This window comes from Protopterus annectens, chromosome 9.part0 (genome assembly GCF_019279795.1).
Source record: "Protopterus annectens isolate FY-2018-M chromosome 9.part0, PAN1.0, whole genome shotgun sequence".
Taxonomy (NCBI): domain Eukaryota; kingdom Metazoa; phylum Chordata; order Ceratodontiformes; family Protopteridae; genus Protopterus; species Protopterus annectens.
The window spans coordinates 806,088,106-806,103,199 of NC_056743.1; the positions used below are offsets into that span (position 1 = coordinate 806,088,106).

At 41.2% G+C, this 15,094-nt stretch overlaps 1 protein-coding gene across 2 annotated transcripts in view; it reads left to right on the forward strand.

Moving 5' to 3' along the window:
- TFCP2 (transcription factor CP2) overlaps nucleotides 1-14,293 on the forward strand; it is a 1,028,615-nt gene extending 1,014,322 nt beyond the window's left edge. For both annotated transcript variants that reach the window (XM_044083452.1, XM_044083451.1), the window contains exon 16: nucleotides 13,257-14,293. In XM_044083452.1, the coding sequence (XP_043939387.1) occupies nucleotides 13,257-13,294 (38 nt within the window). In that variant the 3' untranslated portion in view covers nucleotides 13,295-14,293. The remainder of the gene's footprint in view (nucleotides 1-13,256) is intronic.
- The last annotated feature ends 801 nt before the right edge of the window (nucleotides 14,294-15,094 follow it).

Genomic DNA, 15,094 nt, shown 5'->3' on the forward strand with positions numbered 1-15,094 from the left:
CAGACCTGCCACACAATCAATGGGCAGAGGCACAAAAGCAAATTTCATCTCTCATGGACATGAGGGCTATTCAAAGAGTACCACAGCAAGAGCAGGGGCAAGGATTTTACTCAAGACTTTTCTTGGTACCCAGAAAGGAATGAGCCTGGAGACCAATACTGGACCTGTCTAATCTAAATACTTTTCTGGACGTTCCAAAATTCAAAATGTTGACACTGCAGCAACTTCTACCCATGCTGGGCAAGAAGGCTTGGCTCGTTACTTTGGACCTCAAAGAGGCATACCTACATGTCCCAATCAGACAATTTTGCAGAAGATACCTCAAATTCATAGCTGGCTCAATGCACTACCAATTCTCTGCACTGCCCTTTGGCTTATCTACTGCGCCCAGGGTCTTCACAAAATGCCTGGCACTAGTAATTGTATTTTGCAGACAAAAAGGAATTCAAATATATCCCTACTTGGATGACTGCCTCATTCAAGCAGAGAGCAAGGACATTCTACTAAAGCATCTGGCGCTTGTAAAAAGATTACTAATTTGCCTGGGGTACACAGTAAACGAAAAGAACTCAAAACTAGTGCCCTCTCAAGAGATAATATTCCTGGGTGCAAGCTTAAATACAACTGCCCAGATGGCTTATCTCACGCCACACAAACAAAGGAAACTGACTCATTTCCAAATGATGGCAACAAAGACCCAGTTACCTGTAAGAAAAAATTCTGCAGGCTTTGGGCTTCATGGCATCCTGCCTCCTGCCAATTCCATATCCAAGACTGCATATGAGGAAGCTACAGTGGCATCTAAAAAGTGTTTGGACTCAACGTTGCCACAGCCTGGAAACAATAGTTACTCTTATTCCCTGTCTGCAACAAGAGTTTCAATGGTGGGCACTGGCCTGTCACCACAACAAGGGACAGCCATTCACTTTACCCAAAGCCAGGCAGACACTAACAACAGATGCATCGGATTATGCCTGGGGGGCACACATGGCGGGAAAATGTATTCAGGGCACGTGGCCCGCAAGCCAAATGCATCTTCATATCAGTCAAAAAGAGATGCTAACTGTACAGAATGCCCTGACAGCCTTCAAGGATCTACTCCATCCAGGACAACTATTGCTAAAGACGGACAATACGACAGTCATGTGGTACATAAGCAAGGGGGCACACATTCCTACCCCCTCTCCAGGCAAGCCATGACTTTGTGGAACACAGCATTGACCTATCAAGTACATCTGCACGCACAATTCCTGCCAGTAAAGACAAATACTCTGGCAGACGAACTAAGCAGAAACCTCATGGACCCTCACGAGTGGAAACTAGATCCACAAGTCTTCAGCATGATAACAAGGAAATGGGGATGCTCAGACATAGATCTATTTGCCTCCCCTCACAACTGCCAACTACAGAGATTCTGCATAAGGACTTATCACACACAAGCATGGAAGGTGGATGCTCTTTCAGCTGGAAAATCCTGACAGTTTATGCCTTTCCTCCACTGCCTCTCCTCCCCAAGGTACTCCTAAAAGTCAGACAAGAGAAGCCAAAAATGATTCTGATTGCCTCAGACTGGCCACGCCAGCACTGGTACCCAATCCTAAAGAGCTTGTCTCAAGGCCCAGCCTGGACTTTACCTCAAATTCCTCATCTTCTGACCCAACAAAACAATCAGATCCTGCACAGCCAACTCAGAACCTTAAATTTGGCTGCATGGTGAATTATATAACCACTTGGTACACACCTCTCTCTAAAGCAGTTATGGATGTCATTTTGGGAGCCAGGAGGCCCAGCACCAGAAAATCTTATGCAGAAAAATGGAAGAGATTCTGTGTTTGAAATCGAGCACAAGGAATTGAACCGCTTGTTCCAAATATTCCTCAGATTTTATAATACCTAACTGAGAAGCTGGACAAAGGCCTATCCTTCTCATCAGTAAAGATCCATGCCTCTGCCATTTCAGCTCATTACAATACGGGACCTCCTATTTTTTTTACATCCACTGCTAAGGCAGTACCTCAGAGGGGCCAACAACATAAGACCCCCAAGGAGAGCATCGATACCTACATGGGACCTCAATTTTGTCTTGGAAAAGCTCACACTGCCTCCTTTTGAGCCAGCCAATACAGCTGAGATAAAATTCTTATGGAAAACCGCTCTGCTCCTAGCAATAACTTCAGCAAGAAGAGTCTAAGAGTTACAGGCATTAATGGCAGTGGAACCTTTTATCATTTTCCATCTGGACAGGGTTTCTCTCAGGACAAACCCAACATTTATGCCAAAGGTAGTATCCATTGTGGCTCTTAACCAAACCATTCATTTGCCTACTTTTTATTAAAATCCCCAGAATAAAGGGGATAGACTTCTGCATTCTTCGGACATACACAGGCAGCTACACTTCTACTTGGACAAAACTAAAGCTTTCAGAAAGACTGAGCAACTTTTTGTGGCATATGCTGCAGGATCACAAGGAAAGGCTATCTCAAAGCAGACTATTTCAAAATGGATAGGACACTGCATTCGTTTCTGCTATGCACAGCATGGCAAATCAGTGCCAAAGGACATTAGGCCACATTCAACCAGGGCAGCAGCCACATCAGCAGCCTTTCTCAGAGGAGTACCAACCAAGGAAATTTTGGAGGCTGCAACTTGGAGTTCAGTGCACACTTTTACCAAGTACTACCACTTACCTCTCTACTCTAAATCAAGAGCAGGCTTTGCTACTGCAGTTCTGCAGGGCCTCATAGCCACTCCTAATTCTATTTAGACCCAGCCACCCAACTTCAGCTTTGGGATTCAACCCAAGTGTAATGACTGCAACAGTGAAACACGATGAACATAGTACAGTTGTGTACCTACCATAAATGTAGATGTTCGAGTGTATTCACTGTTGCAGTCCAGGTTACCCACCCACCATCCCCCTTTCTTTGCTGGGACTTACCTGTACTTCTCTATTCTATACAACCTATGTGGTGTATTTGCTTGTAGATGAAGATATTTATTTTAGTGTATGCTTTTTATAAGCAATGTTTTTAGCCTACCCTTTTGGGGGCACCTGACATCTGGGGCAAGAAAAACTGAAGAAAATGGCATTGGCTGCATCTTATATACCCCTGGCGCACTGACGTCAGGGAAGAGGCGACAGCAACTGACGCTGGATCAGGACTTTGGAATTCAGGCCGACTGTGGGTAGCCTGCCAGCAGGATAACCCAAGTGTAATGACTGCAACAGTGAATACACTCGAACATCTACATTTATGGTAGGTACACAACTGTACTTTGTGGAACATTCTGAGACATTTTCAGATCTTTTTGGGATACAAAATTAATGAAGCTGAAACAAAAGGTAATGGCAGTAAATTTATGTACCTACATGTGAATTGGTTCAGCATAATCCATATTTATCTTTATGGTGACATGATAAAATGAAGTATTTAGAAGTATGGATTAAAAATGATTCCGGTGTGGCAGCTAAGGATATGTGGGAAGAGACTAAACAAAAGTCAATAGAAAAACTGAGAAATTGGAAGCGCTCTCATATGGATATGGATTGTAAAATACAAGCAGTTAAAATATTTAGTCCCTTTCATCATATACACAGGTCAGGCATATTTCTATCAACCAGAGGAGAAGCTGTGGATAACAATTAATAAAGAGCTGAGGGATTTTATCTGGGACGGGAAGATACAAGAGTCAAGTGGGATAAGATGATTCTTCCAGTAGAACAAGGCAGATTGGGATTACCTGATTTGAAGGGGTATTTAAGAGCAGCACGGTTAAGGCTCCTATAGATAGCACAAGCAGAAACCTATAATTCAAAGTGGAAAGGGATGATGATGAAATTAGGGGAGGGGGCTCAAGAAACAAGGAGAGACAGAGATTTTGGATGCAGACCTTAATAATGACAATAACCATGCAGCATATCATATTCATAAAATAGCAGAAAGTATTCTAAGAACTGTGCCAACACAGGAATGGAGAAAGGAGATGCTGCCGATAGGGATAATTGCAGCTAAGGACACAGACAGTAGGGCTGGAATTAATTGAAGAAAACTGGCAAAGGAACCAAGGTATCTGGAGCAAATAACTAGAGAGGGAAATGTAATAGAATGGGAAGATGCCAAGAACTTATTTGGACTGCAGGTTGAAGATTGCCTTCCCTATCAATGATTGATATCAGAGTATATGCAGAGCATGAAATGGGGGGGTCTTAAATGAAAGACCAGCACTGGTAGATTTTTTAGTAAAATCTAGAACTGATGCTGCTGTTAAAGGAATAATTAATAGGGTATACAAAATATTGCATGATAACCACAAGAAAAAGGCAGAGGAAGTTAGAATGGATTGGGAAGAGAGATTGGAAAAGCAATTCACAAAGAAACAATGGGAGGATATATTTTTGTCTTCCAAATGTGCAACACAATCTAGAAGATTTAGGATTTTTGCTTGGAAATGGTTGCATAGATGTTTTTACACTCCAAGTAGACTCCAGAGAATTTTCCTATGGTAGCTAGCAAATGTTGGAGGTGTGACAGGGAAGAAAAAGGTAACTGGGAACATATTTTTCTGGGAGTGTAATGAGTTGGCAGATGTTAAAGATTCCCTATAGACTCTGTCAGAGATAATGGGCAAGCAAATTGAAGTTATTTTTCTGGCTTTGATACAGAATCAGAATTGCCTAGACATAGTAAAGCCTTGCTGTGTCTAATTATGGTGGTTGCCAAAAAGCAATTACTAAAAATGGAAATCAAAATCTGAACCAGCTCTTTTAGAAGTAGTGAATGTAATTAGAGATCAAATAACTGGAGTTGGGATCTTTAGACAAGTGTAGGAGCAAATTGCATAGGACAAAAATGGGAACTGTGGGAACAAGTACATACAGGGGAGGAATGTGGTTTCAAAAAAGGGAGGATTTGAATGAGCTATATAATGTTTGACAGTGATTCAGTAGATAAGTGATGTATAATGTTTACAACTGAAATTGTCAGTACGGTCTGTGAAGTAAAATACTTGCAGCTGGGGCTATGTCAATATAGTTTGTTTTCATTTATATAAATGTATGATTGCCTGCATCATGAGTGATAATTTAATAAAGATGCTTCTTGTTAAAAAAGACAGTATTTGCTGACTTTATATTAAAAAAATATTTTTTATTTTGGCATCATTTTGAGGTAAAAAGCATTTTCTTGGTTTTCTTTGGGCTGAGTAGTGCGTTTGATTCTTTGAGCCAGGTTTGTAGAGAGGAGAAAGGTTTTGGGTAATGTCTTCAAGCTTATGCATTGTTGAGGTTGCACTTATTAATATTGAGTCATCTACATACTGGACTAAACAAGCATAGTGAGTGGAGGTGTGGAGGTCATTAATAAATGTAGTAAATAGGAAAGAGCCCAGGATAGAGCCCTGAGGGACACCTGCAGCAACTGGTTGAAAAGATGAGTTTGTCTGTTGCCATTTAACAGCTTGTTACCTTCCAGACAGGTAACTAGGAAATCACAAGGAGTATTATGAAAGTCCTATGGAGGAGAGTCAAATGAGCATTTGCTGGTGCGAGACAGTATCAAATGTCTTTGATAAGTCTAAAAACATGGTGAGCACAGCCAGAGCATTGTTTCTGTGCTGGTTTATTATATTGGTAAAATGTAGTAGAGAAGTTAGTGGTACTGGCCCAGGCAGTGTTGGTTCTCCCTTTAATGGTATTGGCCAAGACCAGTTACCACAGACTTGCTCACCCTCTGGATCTGCTCACACAGTCTTTGGGGTATCTGGTGCACTTCAGTTTGGTGAAACTTCAGCTGACAGCCTGGATGATTCAATTTTGACTCTGCGTAGGCACTTGTTTCACAAGGATGAGCAGCAGGTGTTAAAGGAGAATAGAAAATCTTATATTTATAAATGGCTGAGGTTTTTTAAGTGGTGCATAAATGGAACAGGCAGTCCATTGAGGTTAATTTCTCTCTGGTCTTGAAATATTTGTGTGAGCTACTCCAGGATGGTTTATTTTATGCATCCATTAAGGTGCATGTAGTGGCCATCTCTACTTGGCTGCCTATGGATAGTCCCCTCTTTCTTCTTTTATGGTAAAACAGTTCAAGAAAGGAGTTTTACATACGAGACCTACTTGCAGGCAGATTCCTACTCCTTGGGATCTCATCTACATTCTTAAATAATTAACCTTACCATCTTTTGAACCGTCAGCTCAAGCTGATCGCATGTTAACGTGAAATACTGTTTTGCTTATTGCTCTGATCTGCAAGGTGAGTTTCTGGGCTGCAAGATCCTATGGTGGGGACAGCCTTACCTGACTTTCCATAAGGACAGGGTGAATATTATGCATTAATCTTTTATGCTGAAAGCGGTGTGAAAAATCAGTCGCAATCAGTCTCTTAATCTCCGTGTGTTCTTTGCAGAACCTAAGAATAAGAGAGAGAGGATACTTCATACCTTGGATGTGCATCGGCAGCTGTGGTACTACCTTGAGGGAGTGAAACCCTTTAGATAGGCCAAAAGACTTTATTTCCTTCACAGCGGTAAAGGAAGGTTAACCTGTCTCTAAGTAAACCATTGCAGGGTGGTTTTCATCTGTTATTGCTTTGTTAACCTACTGTGACATGGGGAATCCAGGCAAAGTAAAGGCACAGTCCACCAGGGCCTTTTCCTAGTCAGTGTCATATTAGAAGGGAGAGGATTCTAGGAGTATTCTAAAGACAGCAGCTTCGTCCTCTGTCCATACCTTTATGAAGCACTACAAACCAGATGTCTCTTGTAAATCTAGAGTAAGGCTCTGCTAGGGCCGTTCTCCAGGAGCTTCTGGACCCTTATCATTCCTCTTCCCAGGCTGGGTAAGCTTTGGGAATCTGTGCATATTGCCAGTAAGACAGTGTGTTTGTTGAACATAGTACCGTTATGCAAGTCCTATTTACTTTTAACAGTAGATGTTCTTTGAACACACTGCCTTATTGGCAGTACGTGCCCACCATCCCCATTTGTGTTGGATGTATATAGTTTTGTTGTTGAAGCTGCCACTGAGATTTCTTTAGCATTTTTATTATGTGTGTGTGTGTGTGTGTGTGTGTGTGTGTGTGTGTGTGTGTGTGTGTGTGTGTGTTTTTTGGTTTGGAACAGTTTGTGTTCGCAAAGCTTGCATTTTCATCTGCTCTTCTTGATGACCCTAGAAAACTGAAAGGGATCCTATCTGTGGGTTTGGAAGGCAGTCCCTGGTACTGTTAGTGGATTGCTTCTTCACACTGACATACATGCAGTGGGAGGAGTTCTGAGCTGTGATAGACAACCAGTGGAAGGGTAACAGACCACTACTATTGACATGACAGTAAGGCAGTCTGTTCTGTCAACATCTGCTGTTTGCAGGTAAGTAGGACTTGCACAACTGTACTTCTTGGACCCTTCCATTCAGGTTACCCCTCAGCCTACAGGTGTTTGTGAAGTGCATGGGCATGGTAGCCACACCTGAAAGGCTGTAGGGGTTGAAATTCCCTTATCTGAACAATTGACTCTTTGCTGCCCTGACCATAGGAAAAAATAACAGTCTTCACTTTCTTGTCTTTACTCAAGCAAGTCCCAGTTAGAGTCCTCTTAATGCCCAGAGTTAATAGCTTGGCTCTTGCTCCCTTGCATTTGCATAGCCAGCCTTCATCCAGAAAGAGTTCCCCCTGGGTCAGTCAGTCCCAAAAATCATCCCATCTTTCACAGGTTCATTGCCTGTGTGTTTTGGGGTGTTGGGACTCATAGCAGTCGTCCTTTTTAATTCCCCCTAATGAGGTGTTGTGTGTTTTCCAGTGGAACCAGTCCTCAGCCTCTCCTTACAGTTTAATAAGGATCTCCAAGGCATGTTGGAGGTGACCTGCCCGGTGGCTTGGCAATTTCATCCTCTCCCTGGGTGGCCCTTTCCTTCTTCCAAAACGTAGCCATAGTCACAACAAACTCTTATGCCCTATGGTGAAGGAATTTTCAGGGTTTCTGGTCACAGTCAAAGGTCAATCTGCCCATCAGTGTCCTTGAGATGAGGGTGGTCCTCTTCTTGCTGCAGACCATCCAGGATGCCATTCTTTCTGAAGTGATATATGCATACTGTGACAGTATTGCTATAATGTGGTATATCAGCAAGCAAGGCAGGACTATTTCCTACCCATTTTGAGATAATATGGCTTTAGGTGTGACCATTATCTTCCAAGTGCATTCTGGGAGCTGCCACATACTTTGAGCTAGTAATTCTTTAACAGATTGATTGGTTAAGCAGGAGTTGGCTGATGCCTTCCAAGTAGTCATTCAGCTGGTTAGTGGTGAAATCTGTGCTCCACAAATGGGAGAAACCTCACTCTAATTTTTTTTGCTAGCTCAGCTATGTCAAATGCTGTAATTTTTTTTCCTGATTCCTCCTCCCGTGGGTCAGCAGGCCAGGGATGTCTTAGCCCAAGAGGGGCCTTCGGGGCTCTTCTATGCTTTTCCCTCATTTCCTATGCAACCAAAGGTCTTGTAGAAAGTACAGCCAAAGAAAGCCAAAGTCATTCTTATTTTCCCTTATTGGCATCAGTTTTTGGAAAAATTTCTCTGGTTAAAACCCCACCAACAGCCTTTATTTCCATCCATCTGTCAAACTTAACTTCAGTCAGAAGGCCCGCAGATTTGCTGCTTGATGCCTAAACTTCAAATAGGGTCCCATTGTACCCGGATGGGTGCTCCATGGCCTTGTTTCTGTCCAGAAGCGTAACAGGAAAATCTGCAAAGAAAACGTGTATATTTTTTGGTGTGCGCATTGGGGGAATATGTAAAGCCTTCGTCTCTTAAACCCCATGATATTGGATTATCTTGTCAGCATTTTTTATTCTAGCTGGAGCATTTCTTCTGCTAAGGTTTGCATGGCAGCCACTTCTGACTCTTGGCTACCAAAATTCTCCTTTAACTTGCTTTTAAACTATACAAAAACTTTCTGAAGGGAGGTTTCCTCTGCAGACCTCCAATCTGGGAACCTGTCCTACCCTGGGACTTTAACTTTGTGTAGGAACAGTTGATTCAGCTCCCACTTGAGACTGGCCTCCGGTTTACCTTTATAAAGCCGAATCACAGTGGTTCGAATGCTCATATGACCAACTTGTAACCACGAAAGTGAAAACAGCGATAGTCCTTAATGTTCAAAAAACAGCAAATCGAAAAGCAGATTCACTGTTTTTCGAACATTAATGTTGAATGGGAAAAAAAAGTGTAAAGCAGGGGGAAAGACCCCCTGGCACCCCCCATGTGGGGGGCGCAGCCTCCCCCACACCCCCTACTTTATTATTCTAACTCCGAGATCGCACTACAATGGGGAAAGGGACCATTTTCCAGTCCCCACTATAGTGCAATCCGCCCCACAATGTTGAATGTGCAATGAGCAAATGCCACTGTGCATTCGCTCATTGCACATTCGAACCTTTTTTCGTTCGGCATTTGCAAACTTTGCAAACAGCCTTTCGAACAATTGCTGTTCACCCGAGTGTGAATCACCTTTCTAAAGGTAAACCCTGGCCTCTAGATGAAATTAAGATGTTTGTCATAGTCAGTGTTACAGTACTGATTTGTTGGAGTTCCTGCAGTGCAGAAGCCAATAGGCTAGCCTCAGTACCAGAGACTTTCTCCTCTCCTAGCATGCCAGTGTCCCCAGCTGTCAGACATCAGGATGTCTGAGCTGTAAGAGTTGCATTGGCTGGTGCCATCTTCAGTTTTTTCTTGCCATGTAGTTCAGTGGAAGACTATGTTGCCAGTTGTCAGTCTGACTCTGTTGGTAGACCTGTTCTGCCAGAGCATCTAGAGATAAGTACCCAGTTGGAAATCTTTCTTATTTTTCTTTACTGTTGTATTGTTTTTTGTTAATGTTTTAAAACATTAAGAGTTGGATTATTTGTGAAAAGCAAATATCTCGCAAGGATTTCCATCTCTTTTGTCTTTTTTTTTTTTTTGCCTTGGGCCTCAGCATTACACACCTAGCTGTCTTTCACTGCACAGTTTTATAGTAAAACTATTAAGCGTCAAACTGAATCCCTCCAGCAGCAACTAGACTCTGGTAGGTTTGGGCCTTTGTACACAATGACATCCATCAAATTCCATGCCATTGTACTTAAAAATCGTAATGACTAATGTACAAAGGATGTGAGGGATCCAGGCAACACCTCTGTGTCTAATTCTCCACCAAAATTGATCATCGCCGACGCAGATGAGGTGCCTTCACAGCCATCTTGTCCAATACCTCTTAGGCTCAAGTCCTGTGGAGTAACCCCACAGGAGCCCACCATGACTTCATCTACACAGTCAGACACTAGTAACACCCCCCCCCCGATCATGAGCGAGTCAGAGGATGAAGCTAACTAACTTGTGTGCATCACCTTCCTCCTCAGCACTATGCTGACTTATGATCTGAAGACACCTTATCCTCGGTCTTTCCATCAGAAAATATCATTTGCAGTATGGGTTTTTCTTCATCTCATTCTAGGTCAGTGATGGCAGAGGTGACACACCACAACATTTTGGGTGACACACCAGAGTTCAATATCACCCAAGTTGCCAAAGAAACTGAATGAACAAAAATATGAGAAATATGTGAACCTGCACTTATTTATTAAAACTCAACAACACAAAAAGTCATTAATTGGTGTTAATTCAAATGCATTGAGTTCCATATTTTTTTCAGTTCAATTCAAAATTACTATTAAAAGTAGGGTAATTATTTGGTGTACTATTTTAAGCCCAATTATCAGTGCTCGTGTCATTTTCTCTATTGTAAATCACTATTTTTTTTTTACTTTTATAATGCTCAGTAGCACACATGATTGGACTGTATTTTTTTAAATAAATGAGTATGTAAAGAGTTGTTTCTCTTTTGTTTGGGGGGTGGGGGGAGTGATAAGCCAGTAGAGTAGAGATAGGCATTTTCCGAATTGTTGACATACTGAGCCCAAAAGGTTCACCATCACTGTTCTAGGTGCAGCTCAGCAAATATTTAACCAGACAAATCACAGTCAAACTTTGCCCCCACCTAAACTTTTTAGGTTTTTGTATGGAGAAAGCTATTCCCCCAACCCATCCCACCATAAATGGTGCAAAAATATAAATCTATAGCAGTGATTTTCTGTGAAGAAGGGTGATTGGGGAGTACAAAAATCGAAGTTCACAGAGTTGAACATTCATCTGCTTAGAACTTGATTGCTAAGTTAGCTGTCAGAATTGGGTACTTGTACAATTCTTGTTTCAGTAGTACAAGAAGTTGGTGGTGATGGAACATATTCTCCATTTGTCAGTGTAAAAGATTAGTGTACACGTTTCCTTTTGATTAATTGTCTCTAGGCAAAGGTCAGAGAAGGACTGAAATGTCATTGCTCTCAATTTTTCTCTTCTTTGGCACTTGAACCTTTCCCCATGCCAACGCAGCTAAGGTTGGTTGGCAACCAGTGCCACAACAGGGCATAGCTGCTTCATTAGACCATTATCTTCCACCATATTTTGTTGCAGAAGTCTCAGATGTGATTAAAGCTGCCAGAAAGCCTTCTCTTCATGTTGTGGAAGAGGTTTTCCTCTGGTGGGGAGCTGAATTGTGTACTTTTTCAGTCATTTAGTTTGCAGATTATCCTGACCTGCTTACGCACATCATGCCCTTGAGGGAAGGTTTTTCTTTGGCTCAGCACTGACTTGTCTGGCAGTTCCTAAGGGGCATTCTGCAGCTTTGCCTGTCTTTGTGGAATTTTGTACTGTGACATGACGTTCATTGGTAGGCTTGCCCATCCCCTGTTTGAACCACCTGGTTCACCGAAAAGCTCTTCTGTTGATATTTCTTGGTACCTATTAACTCTCCTCATGGGACCTCCAAGGTGTAGGTGCTTGCTTTTTGGTAATTGTAGGTAGACTTTCACAGTGTTTGGGTGTCTGTTAGTGTAAACATGTTTCTGACACCTTTCACCTTCATATTTTCTTTTCATGAACAGAATCCAGAGGAGGAGCCTTTTGCAACTTTTTCTTGTACTGACACAGCACATTTTACCTGAAAGGTTGCCCTACTTCAGGAAAACATACTGGTTGTTTGTCGTACTCCAGTTAGAGAAAGGCTAGCAATGGCTGGGGTAACTCTACCCTTAATGAGTTTTTGACTTCATTGCTTTTGACCACCAGGCAGCAACATGCAAACTGGAAAATCCTGCTGTGAAAGGCTGCACCTTCAAAATTTCACTGTTTCCAGTACCCGTTTTGAGAATGTGCTTCTTACACACACATGCCATAATCATTTGCTCATCAGTTCACACTTTTACTGAATATTATTGTTTGATCCATGCATCCAAGAGTTGGTCTTCCCTTGACATCTAGATCTTCTAGGACTCTGCCTTCTTGACCCCCCCCCCCCCTTTCCTTTGTCTTTCTACTGGCTCTGGCCACCTGAGGAGGGTTAATTTATACTGCTTGTTATTTTTCTCAGCTGTTATCCACCGCAGAGAGCCTTCAGAGCCATTTATGACTGATAAGATTCATAATGTCAGCTGTTCTTCAAAAACGCCCTCCTCCATGCATGCTTATCCCTACTATCCCACTACCCTATCCTCCTGTTTGGATTTTTCCTTAAGGAAGGGAAGTTTATAGTTTTATATTTTTGTCTTCTAGGAATATACTTGCTCAGTGCATGAGAATCCCAGTACAGGGACGGGTGTGCTGTCTGTGTAATGTCACATATTAAAAAGAGGTGCATGCATACTTTCAAGTACAGGAATTAAAGAATTTCAGTTGTGCCATGCTAGGGGTATCAGACAAGGAAATCCTGACAATTATCACTGCAGAGAGCATTCCTGCAGGTCATTTGACCTTGATAGCATGTTAATTACCCTGTCCTAGTACTAATTTTATATTTTTAACATGGCTATCCATTTTATAGTCTGCTTTTCACATGACAGTGATGGAAATCTGTGAAGAGATTTGTTATTGTCAAGTTAACTTCATGACTACCTTTATGGCTAGTATCCTTCCTTTGTTCTTGTTACATGTAGCGAATGTTGTTGAGCTGTAAAATGTGTGATAATTTAGAGCTGCTTAGCAAGCAATAGCCAAAGGGCTAATATATGCAGCTAACCTATTTCATTATTTTCTGGATGGCAGTAAGACTTTTGGTTTTGATGTTAATCTAAAATGAGGTTAGTGTTTGGTTTACAGCCACAGTTAATTATCACCATGTTTGCTGACCATGCCTAGGTGCTGAAGTAATCCATCTTACTGTACTTCTGTTTTCTTTGCAGCAGAAACAAATGACAGCTACCACATAATTTTGAAGTGACAGCAGAGAGCAGCAAGCAGACAGGATCCAGAATTCATCCCACAAGATCGATTGTCTGCATTTCCCAGTGAAATAAACCCGTATGAATGGGAGGTACCTGGCTTAAAAAAGTTATATTTCCCTCTGGTGACAGTTTGACATACATGGAGAACTGATTTTAATGCCATCCATGGGCGACATGATTACCTATATATTTGCCAGTAGCAATGCCATACCCATGCATGGAAAACATTTCTTTTAATGCAAAGAACATATGTTCCTTTCCCACAATTCCATGAGAGCCAGTGCCGTAGTAATGCTCACTGCCGTGTGAACTGTGCACTCTAGTCAGTATTGTTGCCAGTTACCAAAGTCTAGAAACCAGTTTTATGCAGTTGTTTGGCAGTCAGAAAATATTTTTGGCAGCTCTGCTCTTCACAGTGGCTAGGAAGAGTCAGCATGTGACCAGCTTCTAAGCTGAATGTCATGAATGCAATGGATCATGAAAAATCGATTTGCTTTGTAAAAGCCATGAACAGTTTCTCCGTGGAAAGTTTCTTGTAAATACTATTACTCATTGTCTGCAAGCAGCATTTTTTCTAAGAAGAAAAAAAGTTAAAAACGTATGTCATTTTGAAAAAAGAATGGTAGCTTACCGAAGTCGTGGCCATGGTGCACAAAATAAAGCACACACACCCCTGAGGAGTGTGCAGTACAGGTTCAGTTTCAAATTATTATGGATTTAGTTGTTGTAAAGTGTTGTTCAAAAGTCCGTATATTTTATGTCTCTTTCTGTAATGGATAATGTAGGGGAAATAAGTGCAAAATAATATTTTTTTCATATGCAATAAGTGAGTAAAAAAAAATGCAGATTTTTAACACAAAAAGACCTTGATTGTTTTACTTTTGTATTACTTTTTCTGGCCACCTGTAAAAGTTATTTCAACAAAGACATTGTCTAAAAAGTGAATTTCCTTTTGGGTTGTTTATAAAATTATTAAAAAATGCAACATTTTCAAATATTGTATCTTATTTTATTTGTACATGTTTGGGTTATGCAGATTGTGCGTCATTCCTTTGTAGTATTCCTTAGAAACATTTAAAACCAATGTAAAATATGTTTCCCATGCAGCATTTAAACTTGAGAAACAAAATCAGGATGGTTTCCGTGTTACCTGTGTTTCACTATTCCTGACTGTTTGTAAATATCTAATCTCTAGATTAATTATATTTCTTTATTTAAATTATTATTTAGTTTCAGAACAAAATGTGCAGTTATTAGTAATGTGATAAGAAGAGGTCCCTCTCTGCTAGCCTCTAGCACTTGCACTGTAGACACTAGGAGCATTTAATAGAAAAAAGCACTGTGTTTTTATTTCACACCCGTACCTCTTCCAATCTTGCTCAGGGCAGCCATCTCGCTGCCTTTTTTTTTCTACATGAAAGCTGTGGTCAGAGAGGAAACAACCTCAGAGCCGTTTTTGAGATTTTTGAGTGGGAGGTTTCTTATTTGTGCAAGCATATTTCTCAACTGTACAGATTTTCACCTTATATTTTGGTTCATTTTTAATAAAGGTGTAGTTTTCTGGCAAATCATTGGCAAATCATTAAAGACTGAAGTCAGAAAACATCAGCCATTTGAGTTTCAGACTTCATACCCATCAGAAAATTCATGCCAACTCAAAACCTGTTATTCTTTCAACTTTCTAAGTTTGTAAGAGCAATATTTAAAAATTGCCCTATTTTTGGGACTTTGTCCCCCCATTATTTTGGGTTTGTCCAGATTTCTTGCTCTGAAAGGTTCAGAGTTGTGTGTGTGTG